This window comes from Arachis hypogaea, chromosome 6 (genome assembly GCF_003086295.3).
Source record: "Arachis hypogaea cultivar Tifrunner chromosome 6, arahy.Tifrunner.gnm2.J5K5, whole genome shotgun sequence".
Lineage (NCBI taxonomy): Eukaryota > Viridiplantae > Streptophyta > Magnoliopsida > Fabales > Fabaceae > Arachis > Arachis hypogaea.
The window spans coordinates 6,356,789-6,371,752 of NC_092041.1; the positions used below are offsets into that span (position 1 = coordinate 6,356,789).

At 30.2% G+C, this 14,964-nt stretch overlaps 1 protein-coding gene and 1 long non-coding RNA gene across 2 annotated transcripts; both read right to left on the bottom strand.

The window, feature by feature from the left end:
- Window positions 1-4,726: 4,726 nt before the first annotated feature.
- LOC140173326 (uncharacterized) lies at window positions 4,727-5,688 on the bottom strand. The gene is made up of 2 exons (XR_011861943.1): window positions 5,407-5,688; window positions 4,727-5,296 (listed from the first exon to the last, which is right to left on the bottom strand). It is a non-coding gene; the product is annotated as an uncharacterized lncRNA (long non-coding RNA).
- Window positions 5,689-9,400: 3,712 nt separating this feature from the next.
- Window positions 9,401-13,466, bottom strand: LOC112695636 (uncharacterized). Its single transcript, XM_025748057.3, has 6 exons — window positions 12,864-13,466; window positions 12,485-12,558; window positions 11,604-11,753; window positions 11,039-11,324; window positions 10,278-10,511; window positions 9,401-10,140 (listed from the first exon to the last, which is right to left on the bottom strand). The coding sequence occupies exons 1-6, from the start codon at window positions 13,017-13,019 to the stop codon at window positions 9,769-9,771; spliced, it is 1,272 nt and encodes a 423-aa protein (XP_025603842.1). The 5' UTR covers window positions 13,020-13,466; the 3' UTR covers window positions 9,401-9,768.
- Window positions 13,467-14,964: the final 1,498 nt, after the last annotated feature.

The following is a 14,964-nucleotide window of genomic DNA, read 5'->3' on the forward strand; positions in this document are numbered from 1 at the left end:
TAACACTCTGGTGATTGAATAATAAAATTAGATCTAACGAAAAGCTACGATTATTTTAGTGTTTTTCTCTCCAATCCATACGTACTCATTCAGGGAATCATTCTCTCCAAAAGGTGTATCTGTTTGACACACTATGAATGCGTGTCTATATTACTTGCAAACTAAATTTGCATCATATATTCTGGCATTTGCTTCCATTATTCACGCTATCAAGAAAAAAGTCACACGACAATTGGTTTGAGTTTTTGTTTAACTTGCACGCTCTTGGGTGGGTGTTCAGAACTTTATGTTAGCATATCATATTATTAATAATTTTGTTAATATAAGATCTAGTGAATATTATCATAGAAGTATATATGTGATAAACAACACATAAATAATCTTATATGTTTAAAATATTTTAATTTTAAAATAATATAACTTAAATTTTGTGTTGTATTTTAATAAATAAACTATAAAGTTATATATTTTAAGTTAAATTATGCAATATTATATCGTGATATGTTCATTCCTATTAATATTTTGGTTCTTGCAGTATTTTTTAACCCAACAGATCAAGGATTAGTTCATCGCGAATTAAAATGGGCCAAATTCATTGGACTAGCCCGTTTACCAATTTAAATGGGCGGACTTTGTCTCTAAAATTAAGCCTGTTTAAATTTTAGACTAAACGGATTGAGCTCGATTAACCCGGAAAAAATGACGGATTAAACGGACTAGCCCGCGGGCTAAATGGGCAACCCATTTTTTAAACATTTTTTCAAAAAAAAATAACAATGTTAGCCGATATTTTTTCTGATTCGACCCGAAAATCTGACCCATCAACTAAAAAAAATACTGTTTGTTTAAGGTTTTTAACCTAAAAATGATATTTTAAGCCAAATATTTTTCAAAAAATAAAAGGGTAAACAGACAAGTCCGTTTAACCCATCGAGCTGACCATAAACGGTCCGGGCTAGAAAATTATGGCTTGCGAATAAAGCAAACTTAAACGGGTCAACTCATTTAACCCACGTCCCGCGGGCTTAAACAGGCCGGACCTAAATAGGCCGAACTGGCCCATTTGACAACCCTAAATCTGATCTCTATTTAAAAGTTTTGTCGCTGGCCAATGAATTGTTGTATGCACAAGATGGGATTTAAATTTATAACACTTGGTTAAGCGGACGAGTGAAGTGATTATTCAATCATCCCAAGTTGGTTCATTCCTATTAGTAGAGGTGGAAAAAGGCCGGGCTGAAGAGCTTGGCTTGACCTCACCTGTTATAAAAGAGGCACCATACTCTTTGAAAAGCCTTAATATGTTAATAAGTTAAGTCTAGACTCACTGATTAGTCTTATTGGCCTGTCAGGCCTATTTAGACCTGCTAAAACATAATTAATATATAAATAATTTTTTATTATTAACAAAATTATGAGATATTTTAAATTTATTATATTTTATTATAAATATTAAATATGACATATTACATGTAAATATTTTTATTAAAAAATAACGTTTTAAATAATATTTTTATTTTTGTAAAAAAATATCAAGTCTTTTAATAGGCTTCAGGCCATGCTAGGCTGAATAACAGGCTAGACCTAATATTTTATAAAGAGTTTATAGCAAGCTGCAGGCCAGGCTCAAGCCAATTAACTACATGACAGACCAGGTTTGTTAAGAGCAAAGCCTAGTCTGGTCTGACCTGTTTCCACCCCTACCTATTAAGGCCATTTGGAAAGTTTTAAAAGTTACTTTTTTGAGCTTTTAACTTATGAAAAGTAGTAGTATTAATGTCTAGTACAATTTTAAAAACTAAATTGTAACTTTTTAAAAAATTATTTAAGTGTTTATAGAGAAGTTAAAAAATAATTTTTTCATAATAAAAATTTTTTTATCACAATTTTTTTAAAATAAATATTTTTAGAACTAAAAAATAAAATATAGAATAATTTATTTATAAATTATTTTTAATATAAATATTTATTATTTAAACTATTTTTTTTAAAAAAATTAATTAAATTATTTATCAAAACTGGGCCTTAGCACATGTGACATTGGCATTTTACCCGTTATTTATTAATTATTAGTAAACGAGCTTGAAGATCAGCTAGAATCTCTGAAATTAATTGCATGTATGTGACCGTTGGTGACTCTATGCAAATTGCAAAAGCCGTTGACATTTAACTCACTATTATTTTTGTTTCGTTGAGATAATAGTAGAAGTAGAACAGTATTCCTCTTTCCTAAACACTAATCAAGAGTTTTTATATAATATTATCATGATTGTTAATTCTTTAAAAAAAGAATGAATTCATCGATGTTCTTACACCACGGATAAGTCAGAGTATATGATTTTAGATCACCCAAAAATATAAGCATATGTTCAAGTGTTGTTGACCGTATCCATTCTCTTTTTTCTTTTGACATAGTAATAATAATCAATTAATCAAATTAATTTTTTGAAGTATACCTTCAAATTCTATAATGCAATAAATTTAAGCCAGAGCCCAAAGGTTAAACAAAAGTCAAAATTTTATCTTTTGTTCTAGAAAACTTTCACGTGACTTCTATCTCCATGGTGGAAAAAAAAAACATGTAGTAGAAATCTAATAATTTGTTGGTAGCATTTAATTAATCTTACTACGGTTGATAAATTAGGCCGTTGAAAATTTAATTGCCAATGGTTTCTGGTGGAACTTTATTGTTGCTGGTGTAAATTTTCAATGACAATGAATAAATTAAACTGAGTTAGAAAAAGGAAAGAGAGAAATGGTAGGTGATTCTGACAATTTTAATGGCAGAAGCAGGCATTATATTATAGGGTGACAAGTAGAAAAAAGAGTCCCCATTCCCATTTATTACTCAAAAAGAAAATCATCAAACTTTGAGGCACATGAAGAACTTGTTGAATTCAAACTTTTTAGTGTTGCAAAAGCAAAAGCAAAAAGGGTCCCCACAAATCACAAAGCTTGCAGTAAATAAGGCCTAAAATTTTGCATACTTTCTGGGATTTTGATCAACATTCTCAGTTTCTAATTGTTGCTATTCCTATGTTATTTGGGTTGATTACACCATGTGGTTATAGTGTTTTAAAAACTATTGTTAAAATTAAAGTATTATTTTTATTATTAAATACAAATATTATTTAAAATAAATATAATTATGATTTTAACAACAGTTGTATAGTCATCATAATTATCATAACATAGTCATACCAAAATATAACATTATTTTAAACAAAAGTGACATTAAAACAACCAAAAAGTTATATATATGGTTAGAAAATACATGTACCTATAAAAAAATCTCTCAAAAATAGCAAAATACTTTAAAAATTGTCAAAATTTATTCATTTCTTTCATCAATTTTATCCTTCCTCATACATTTTAAAATTGTACAAGACAAAATTTTGAAAGACAACATTGTACAACTATTGTTTAACATAAAAAAAATATCCAAAATACTTAAAAATAAGAACATTATTCAAAATTCAATTAGAAAAAGTATCTGATATCTAAACTCAACAAAAAACTCATCTTTAGTATGTTTTTTATTGAACTTATTTAACAACTTATTATAGTGTTGGCTGAAATTGATTGTAATAATATTAGTTCCCTCGTATTATTATTTATAAAATTAAGAGAAAATGTCACTCCCCTTCCCTGCGGGATGCTAAAATGTTACTTCCCTCCCCTCTATTTTATAAATGTACATTTTCCTCCCTTCTAACTTTTAAAAAACCTCATCTTTAATCCATTTTAATTTTTTTTTGTTAATAATGTTAACTTTATCCATTTTTTATGAAAAAAAATAAATTATTTTTTGAAAAAATATCCATTAACAAAAATTTTATTTTTTATCATTAAATTTTGTTTACCAAAATATCCTTTAATAAATTATTCTTTTATTAATTAAATTGTATTTTTAACGAAATATTTTCAAAAAAATTAATAATTAAATTATTTTTTTCTAAGATACCTATTTTTCAATAATTTTTTAATTATTAAATTGTGATTTTACTAAAATTTTTGTTAACAATTATTTTTATATTTACTATTAATTTTTTTATATTAATATATATTATTTTAATATTAAATAAAAAAATCTTACCACTGATAATATGTATAACAATTAATATTTATTGATATTGAAAAATAATCTTACTAAAATTTTTTATTTAATGTTAAAATAATATATAGATATCGAAAAATTAATAGTAAAATATAAACAAATTGTTAACAAAAATTTTGGTAAAATTATAATTTAATAATTAAAAAATTATTAAAGGGTATTTAAAAAAATAACATAATTATTAAATTTTTTAAAAATACAATTTAATCAATAAAAAAATAATTTATTAAAGAATATTTTATTAAGCAAAATTTAATAATAAAAAATAAAATTTTTTCTAATGAATATTTTTTTAAAAAATAATTTTTTTCTTAAAAAATGGATAAAGTTAACATTAGTTAACACAAAAAGTTTAAAATGGATTAAAAATGAAGTTTTTTAAAAGTTAGAAGGGAGGAAAATGTACATTTATAAAATAGAAGGGTGGGGAGTGTCATTTTAGCATCTCACAGGGGAGAGGAGTGGAATTTTCTCTAAAATTAATTATATAAGTAATTAACTAAAAACTGTTTAACACAGACAATTTTTTCCTTCATGGAACTACAAGAAACAAGGATCAAAAACAGAAATAGCAAAAGAACAGTTGAAGAAGACAAGACTCAAGTTAAATGAACAGAAAACGAAAACCAGCAAAACAGTATCAAGGGATATATCGTAGCCTCATTGTAAGATTAATAATAAAAATTTGTACAATATAGCTAAGGAGTGATAGATAGAATCTAACAAGAAAAGTGATGAAATAATAGTTAAACAGGTGGCATAGTAGAATGAAGTTTGTGATGATGATGATGATGAATAAATAGCTACCACAAACAGGAAGATGATGAAGAATCATGAACAGTGGTGGTGCTTCGGGTGTGGTGAAAATTATTGAGAAGACGAGAGGATCTCTTCCTACGATAATAGAAACCGCATTTGATTCTGATTCTTGAGAGAATCAACTTCCTAAACTTCTTAGCAGACCTAAGCCTGAGGCACACCACCTTCTTGACACGCACCAAAGACCCTTTGATTCTATCACTCAGGCTCTTCTTGCGGCAGAATTGGTAGCTTCTCAGGTAAAGTTGCCTCTTCTCTCTCTGTTCATCAGGGTAAGTGTTGTAATGGCCAAAAGATTCCGTCCTAAACATCATCACATTATTCATATGCCTCTCATCACTATGCTTCATGTTCATGGCTCTGAAAAATAAAAATGTTATGTGACTTAATTCATGTTCTCAAAGTGAGTGCCATTTATATCAAAGAAAAAGAGAGAAAGGGGGTGTGTACTATGTGGAAATTCCACGAACCTTAATTTGTGTTTGTTGTTGTTGTTGTTGCTTCGCTTTGCTTGCTTGCTTTTGGTGCGCCGCCACACAGGCTAACATAGAAACAAAAACTTTTTTATAGGGTGTCTGTCTTAAATATTGGTTAACACTTTACCACGTGGATTGTTGGATAAATCCCTTTCATCACGTGTCTTTTGTGCTTCCCAAATCCCAGTAGATTTTGTTCAGAATTTAGATGTTATGATTTGGAACTTGAAATTGACAGTTCATAATTTAGGATTTAGAGTAGATTAGCATTTTTCAATGTTAAAATTCTACTGCTTGCACGAAAATGACTGTTATGTAGTTTTGTAAGTCTTAAGGCACAAGCACAACCCTTGGCGTGTTCCAATAAATTAAATTGTAGCACCAATCTTTGCACACAAGTGACAACAGCGGTTTAATTAGTATTTAACGAAATCCGAGTGATGGATGTACATTACTTATATTGTTATACAAATAAAACAAAACAAAACGAGTTTGACATTGATGAAGATGGACGTGTTATGATTGGTTTTGTGAATTGGAAATACGAGCAATTCAAGCAACATAAGCAAATGGGGTGGAGGTAGCTTCGTTGTGTACGTGTTCAAAGAATTAGAGTTTTGAACTGATGTGTTTGCTTGCAATGGAAGCGTGTTTTGAATGCTACTACATACAGTACTACTACTACTGCCAGCACGCAATATGAGTTAGATAAGCGATTTGAGCTCACTTAGTTTCTTGCCAATCACTTGGATAGGTGCAACCAACTCAAACTAATATGCATACATTCCTACACATTAATTGCAAGCTTAAACACTCTTACGTGGCCATGTATTTTGCAATTTCTTCTAAATTTTGAACACTTTATTTTCTTCCGTCACTCAAATGTAGTTCATGGGTTTGCTTTAAATTCAGGCTTCAATACATGTATAACATCTAGAAGACAATTAGCATATATTTAATAAGCGGTTATTATAGTTTTATTAAATTTCAAAAGAATAATATTTTGGTATTAAATTTTAAAAAAAGATGACACATGGATAAAAAGGCCGATACTTTAGCCAATTATTTTAATATTGATTAGAGAAATATTAAGAAATTATTAGAATTTATTATTTTTAATTATCATTTATTTATTAATTTAATTTTTTTAATTTAATTCCTTTAGTATAGTAATCTAATAATATATTTTATTTCATATTTTTAAATATTAATGACTAACTGAATAACTGATCATTAAAAAAATAAATTTTGATAATCCTCTGACATTCTTCTATTAATTATCCATGTTTTTTTTATTTTGAACAAATTTGACAACTCACAGACTAAAGCCCACATGTAAAAAGAAAAAAAAAAAACTTGATTGACAATACAAAATAGATCAAAATTTATTAGTCATCTTCAACTTCTCTCTTCTTCCCTATTTCTATGTCTATTCTCAACAGAGCCAAAAAACCAGAATATTCACAAATGCAAAGTTCAGAAATTAGAGCACATGTATAACAATAATTATACTGCATAAGTCTTTTCCCTCATATATCTTTTTTTATTTTTTGGTATAAGTCTTTTCCCTCACATTAATCACCAGTCGTATCCTTTATTTTTAATTGAAAGGACCATTTTATCCTTGTGGTAAAACTCTGGAGTAATCACAATTAATTAAGCCTCAATATAATCAAGTGAAATTCAACAATACCAATTACATAAACTACTAACTACTAAGTGTGTGTTTGGATTTCAGTTTGCAAAAGTGAGTTTGCATAAAATTGATTTTACAAAATTAATTTTGATGAAAAGTAAGTTTGGGTTAACGTGATTTATGTTTGGCAATATTTGTATCAAAATTGATTATAGCAAAATAAATGTTGTTTGGATTATACTACTCAAAATCACTTTTAGATGAAAAATTACTAAAAGAGACATCAATTTATTTTTTTATATACATGCAAAAACATAATCTAACAAAAATAATATAAAAAATATTTATTATATAAATAAATAAATATAATAAAAAAATATGAAAGAGAGTACTATAAATTTTATAATGTTAAACAAAAAAAATATTCTATATTTTTTCTAATATTAACCGTACTCTTTAATTTAGTATTATTTTGAACTATAAATTTTCATTATTTATGACTCTATTGTTACTTATAATTAATTTTTTATTTATTTTATTCTTTTTTATAGGATCATAGTTTATATTATACAAAATTTGGATAATAAACATAGTATATATTAATTACAATTACAAATTTTACAAAGTCAAAATAAAAAATAAAAAAAATTAATATAAAACAAAGATAGAATACATCAAAAAATAGAAAAAAAATCATACAGATAAAAAAATAATAAAAATTTCATAAAATCAACCACATATATCATATGAACAAAAAATACAATAAAAACTAAATAAAATACATATGAATAAAATAAATAAAAAATTTCATACATAATATAAATACAATGTAGTAAAAGATAGAAAAAAAAAGAATTCATATGAACAAAAAATAATAAAATCATAAAAATTAATAAAATATCTAAAAATTATAGCACTACAAAAAAAAATCAACAATATTTATCATATGAATAAAAAAATACAATAAAATAAATAAAAAATCATATAAATAAAGTCAAACAAAAATAAAAAATTCATAAAAAAATATACATATAAAAAATAAATAATATAGAAAATGATAAAAAAAACTCATATAAAAACATAACATCATAAATTATAACACTAAAAATTAAAATATGAAAATGAGTACTAAAAATAATAAAAAAATTAAAATATTTAATTTACTAGTGATTGAAACAAATATGAATGATTTTGATGGAAAAAAAAATGGATGAAAGAACTATGAAAAAGTAGAAAGAACTACACAGTGAAGCTTATAGTTATTGGTATCTTTCTTATAGAAGAAAATAAAGGGTAAGGTTGGTAAAAAAAAACAAAATTTTCTCACTTAATTTTCTAAAGGTAATTAGCAACCATGAACGTGAAACGCAGAAGCTACAAATTTTAGCTTCTTCTCAACGTGGGTTTAGAGGCAGAATCGTTTCTGCGTTTAGAAAGAAAAAAATTGCCAAACATAAAAGTGAAACTTTCAAGAAGCTCAAACGCACTTCTTTCTTCACCAACGTGTTTGCCAAACACACCCTAAGCCATGTGGCATGTGTCACTTTTATATTGCTAGGTCAATGTGTAGGTACTATAACTACCACATTGATCGCTACTCTTGGCCTTATGTTTAGTAAATCCCCCCCCCCCCCAACCCTTCCTCAGATAATGTGAAGTACTGAAGTGTGACACTATTCTAATTTGTGAAATTAAATTTTCTCGTCTTAATAGCTCCTTTTTCCACATTAACACTGTAAAAAGCCCTTAACAAATCATACATGAACAAATTGCAACACTAACATTTTAGGATTAGAACCTAGATAACGATAACAGGAATGCTGCACTATTTTAAGTTATTGTCTCAACTTCGTCATCAATAAAAATATATTTGACTTTGAAAATAGAATAAAATAAAATACTAAATATAAAATACAAAAAATAAAGATATAAAAATTAATATTTTTGTATTTTATTTGATAATAAACTGAATATAAAATAATACAAACAATAAAAAATCCAATTTATTCTTTTTTTAATACAAGATTTAGAATAAAAAATAGAATGATAGAAAATATAATGATAAAAACTTGATAGTGATAATAAAAAAAATTGAACAAAAATAAAGTTGTTATATCTATTCCTAATATCTCCTTGACAAGAATGACACAAAATACACTAATTTAATATTTCAAAACACAATGTCTTTATTCATGTTTCACCTACAAACACAATTTTGTATTTCTATGTCCATATCTCAATGTCCTTTTCTTATAAACAAATGCAGCCTAATATCTATAAATTATCAAACATAAGTACATAGAAAACTACAGCAATGGAACTTTACAAACCCAACAGGAATTAGTATGCGTGTGAGAAAAGAATCAATCAATTCTAATTCAAATTGAATGTGTATCATGTTTGATGTATGTCAATAAGCTCTCTTCTGTATCTACAATGTGCACCAAGACACGGCACACAACCATTAAATACAATTACAGTAAGACCAAGGTTCATCACCAAGGACAATTTTCTTGGGTTTGGAAGTGGGGCTGATTAAGGACTTATAAGGTATATAGACACAATTGCTCGCACAGGATCTGCTTAAAATCCCTCCCCAGAATTTAAGCAACCATACTTGAATCATAGTTCTCTCAAGAACAGAAAGAACGTTAGATGCCCCTCCCAGTTTCATCTCTCTAGCAAAATGTTTTTCCCACCAACCTAGATTCTAATGTTCCTCATTTTTCCTGAGTACCAACTTTATCAGCAGCAGGTACATTTTCAGGGAAAGTGGATACATCCAAGTCAATAACCGTCAAATCATACGGTACAGATGCAGAACTGGATATATCCACAAGCAAGGAAGAATTTGTTGCCTCAGAACTACGAGCATCAGAAACGGGACCAGAATTCGAGGGAGTGCTACTGGTAGAAGAAGAAAAACTAGATAGCTGTATGTCATCTAACTTGTTTTCGTAAATATGCTTATTTTTTCTCACAGAATCCATTTCTGGGCCCATTGGAACAAAAGTTCGTGATCTGTACTTCCGTGCTCCCTCTTCACCTTCACTGTGGTTATACAGCACATAATCATGATACGTTGGTGCAAACTGCCACAAGTTTAAGGTGTTGTATCAAAAAATCAGCTAATAAATGAAAAGCAAAGGGAGGATGGATATTTCAACAAGAACCCATGCATGCCATATGGTGACAATGTTGAAATGGATGAATACAAAGCGAGACTCACCTGGTGGACAGTATCATGGTAAAAGTCATTCAACTTCACAGCATGCCCAAGACTAGCTGTGAAACCACGGGATCCACCGATGTTAGCACCAGCATATTCTTTGTATGGAAATGCATAAAAGTGGCCCACAGCAGCAACAAGCATCTCAACACAAATGATAAAATTTTGAAGTAGAGCAGCTTCATCTGCATTCTTGATGATTCCCGACTTGGCAGCAAGGAAGAATAAGACACCCTAGGAATTCAAAAATCTATAGTTGTAATGATAAACACACGTACGACAAGCCATGACATAGAAAACTGTGCATTCAACCCAAAATTAACACTGAAAAAATTGTATTGGGAGGTCAGGAAAAAATGCCCAAAACAAAGTACTGATCATATGAAAATCAAATAAAGCATCCTTATAGAGTATTACTAGTGGGCTTCAAGGCACTTCATGCCTAATGGATGGAAATGAGAAGAAATCATAACCAAATAACTGTAATATCAAGTAGTTATTTTGGGTATTTCAGTCTATTCAAATTGTGACCAAAGTGCAGTTATTGTTGCTCAACAGCATTATGTAGGATTGAAGATTATTTCTATTTTGCATAACATTTACATCCTTTACCATGGTCTTGAAAACTAATAAAATTGCCAACCCCCCCCCACCCCCCAAACCAAAAAAAAAAAACTGCATTACTGAAAGAGTTGAAATTTGAAAATAGGAAAGAATGTATCATATTTCATAAAAAGAAAAGCAGCATGAAAAGTAAGTACCTGCCAATAAGTCAAGAATACAACAGATTTTATTATGATGAACTTTGGAACTGGATTGAATGGCTGGAGCAGATCCTTACAGGCCATATAAAATAAGGCAAGAGCATACAAAGCCATCGTATACGAGAGTGTATATATAATAGTCAGGTACAAGTATGACTGCTTTGGATTGAAATTTCCATCCTTATATTTCCCCTTCGCATAAAGTATGAGAGTAACTACCACTAAAATGGGCTTCAAAATCACAAACTGCAAACACCCTTGCTTGCACTTACGTATGAAACGCCTGCACTAGAAGTTCCAAGAGTGAGAGAAGAACCATAATTTTGCAATAAAGATCATGTTACAAGTCTTTTTCATTGGCACAATTTTTTATTTTCCAAAAACCCTCAAAAAACAAATTTCCATACAATATATGTACCACACACACCACCAACTGACAAAGATCCTGATTCCAGGGAAAAAAATGGAAATCCATAGATGGGATCGGTTTCCAGGGAGCATTTAGATATATTCTGGCACGTAAACTTTTAAACAAAAATTTATAAATCAGGCACAAACTCACCCATCCAACGGTATAGGAGGAAAGCAGCAAGTCATCAGACACACTGACGGCTTCAGAACTCGGCCACTCAAACTTATTACAACTGCTCCAGGACCACCAACCCAAGCCAGACATAGTGATAGGAAATTATAAATGACCCATGCCTCGTAACTAAAACAGTAGAAAAGATACAAATTAACAAATGGCTCCAGGATAATACAAATATATCTGTGATCTCATTATAATTTAAGAACAGAGACAACAGAATGCTGGGTGAACATAAATCACATAGCTGAAAGTTAGCTCTACATATGAAAAAAACAAATGGTATATTGCCTTTCCTCTCTTTTGACTGCAAATGTTAGAACGTCTGCTTTTGCAGCAAACCTCTACAGTACACCGCCTCAGTCTCATCTTATACAGAAGAATATTACTTATGTTGAGCAATTTTCAGAAGTTAATGGCTAACAGGGTAAAATCACTTAAGCTAGATAGATAATAGATAAACAATCTATTTGAAGGACCCAGACTATTTGATATCCGCTGAATTTAGACTCCATGTATAGTAAGTAGGGTTATTAATTCATTATGGTATCAGAGAGTTCTGGGTAGCAAATTCGAGGGGGTTTCCAAACACTCCTACTAAGAAAGCCATACATAACTACTTCTGAGTCTTCATTAAGTCAGGAATGGAGTAGAGTAGAAATATAAATAATTCGGAAATATATCGTTTTCATATTCAAATAAGCTGGTAATTGCAAACTCATCGCCCAAAACATGCAGACAAAGAAGAGAAAGCATGTGAAACATGAAATAGGAATGAACAAAAATGTAATCAGATTTAATATCAGCAACAACCGAATAAAAGAAGAAGTAGGGGAAAAAAACGCATACGAACTTACACTTCCCGTATGGAATTAAAATAGATCGAACTGTCAGGTAGAACAAGGGACAAGAATGACATCAGCGCATAAACCTGCGAGAGAATAATTACATTAAAAAGTTTAAAACAAATCATAAAAATCAAATGTTCAATATTGGCAATGGAACTTCAAGATTAAGTCAATGGCCTTTTTGCTTCCAATTTAACACTGGAAGTTAAAAAATCAAATCCAGTTATCTGAAGTTGAAAGGTACCGTGATGTGCATCTGATTTGATAATGTCAACTCTGGTAGATAAGCGAACTCTAATTATTCTAGCTCTATCCACTAAAAACTAGTTCATGCAATTAACAAAGCAGGATAATAGGGATCGAGAATAGAAAGAGCGAAAGAACTCACAGGGACCATGAAGACGATGCGAACGATGAATCGCTGGTAGGTAGGCTCAGTGTAATTGAGGAGATGCCTGTAGATATGAATAATAGCCAAAGCGATAGCTCCAAGGGTGCATATGAAAGCGGTGATGTAGAGGAAAGCAGGAACCAGCACCCCCATTGATGAAGAATTGGGGATGGAAGTTTAACTCTAAAACCCTAGTGTGTAAGGGAAAGGGGAGAAAAGGGAGCAGATCTGAGAGGAAGAGGGAAGAATTGCAGAGAGGAGAAGAAGGTGAATGGTGCGGTGGCAAGTCGAAACTCGAACAATAATGGCGGCTGTTGGCTTTGCCAAGAAGGAACAGAGAAAAAGGAAATACAGTGCCGAAAAGCACAACCACCTGTATCCAGAATGGAAGTAATTAATGAATTAATATTAGTATAATTAATGTAATTAAGTTATCAGTTATCACTGCTTTTGCTTTAGGTTCGGACCTATTATACCGAAACGCGCTAGCATGCTTATTATTCCAAATTTCCAACACGCCCAAGCGCGTATGTTTCACGAGAAATAGGAGAAACAAAACCAAGAGAGGGTTACTTCACTACTATTATTAGGAAAATGCATGAATTTTGATAATTTGATAAGCATTATCTATAATAACTCCCACGACCATGGTGGTGTTAATCTGTTGGATAAGTACCTGTAATTTTTTTAATTTGTTAGAGATGAGATTATAGAGAGCACTACAGATTTTCTCCTGCAAACAACTTGTTAGTGTAACATTTAACTGAATGGTAGATATTGTAACAACTCTCAAACAAAATGATTTGCCCCGAAACCAAAATGATGGTGATTTGTTACTTATTACCTCTAAACTAACTATATTTGTAAATTATTGATTGAAAGCTCAAAAAATTGAGCCATCAATCCTTTCATGGACCTCTCCTTGAACAATACAAGAGTCTATATACTTTTTTTTTTTTTAAATAAAAGAAACTCAATACAATAAAGTGGAACATAAATAACACAAAAATAAAAGAAATTTGTCTACACATGTATTATCCGTATCATTGGTATCTTCAGTATTACTATCAACACCCATAAAGATCATTGGAGGTTCAATATTGGTAGCTTAAAATCGTCCTGCTTTATATTTCTTTAACACCTGTTTCTTTATTGTTAAATATCTATCGTTCTGCTTCCACCAGACGTTCCAAATTACTGCAAAAAAATCAATCAGCCACTTCCTCTGTTTTTTGTTTCTGGTGTGCATTCCAATCCAACTTTCAAATAGCCCTTTCATGGTACCAGGAACAGCTCAATCTGTATGAAAATACCTCAACCAAGTGCACCATATTTGCCATGTAACCTCACATAGAAGAAACAAATGCTGCACAGATTCTATTTTCTTTTTACACAAAACACAAACATTATCACTATTAGGAAGAACACCCAACCTGCTCAACCGCTCCTTGGTATTAACCCTACCAACTAGCACAAACCATCCAAATAGCTCCACTATCGGAGGCACCACGCTTCTCCAAATCGCACTAGTGAAACTATAACTTATGATCTCATCCGTCAGAGTTTTCGATTGGATTACCTGTGAGAAAGAACTAGTAGAAAAGACACCCTTCTTATCAAACTCCCACACAACATTATTCTCCCGATTCGTTGACAGCTTAATTGGCTTTAACCTATCATGAAGTTGATGGACTAGTTCCAGTTCCCATTGGAACAGCTCTCTTCTCCAATGAAAATTCCAAATCCACTCTAATCCATCCCAAAATCCACAATCCCGTATCACCCCACCTTGTTGCAAGAGCGTATATACTATATTCAACTTATTTTTTTTAATATTATTTAGAGTATTTATCCATTTTAGTCATAAAAAAATTTTAAACTAGACATTTTAGTTCCTAACTAAAATTAATTACTCAATTATTCCTAACAATTAATTTCGTCAGTCACTTAGGTAGCATTTGTTTTGAGGTATTGAGACAGAGACTGAGAGACTGAGATTCAGTATCATGTTTGTTAATTCAGAGACTGTTACTAAAATTTCTGTCTCTGTCCCCAAAATTTCAGTATCTCAGTACTTCCAACAAGTGGGGACATATGG

Coding starts and splice junctions, on each gene's coding strand:
- LOC112695636 (XM_025748057.3), bottom strand. CDS start 13,019: ATGGGGGTGCTGGTTCCTGCTTTCCTCTACATCACCGCTTTCATATGC. Junction 12,559..12,863: donor GCATCGTCTTCATGGTCCCT/GTGAGTTCTTTC, acceptor ATTCTCTCGCAG/GTTTATGCGCTGATGTCATT. Junction 10,512..11,038: donor TATTCTTGACTTATTGGCAG/GTACTTACTTTT, acceptor TTGAATTCCTAG/GGTGTCTTATTCTTCCTTGC.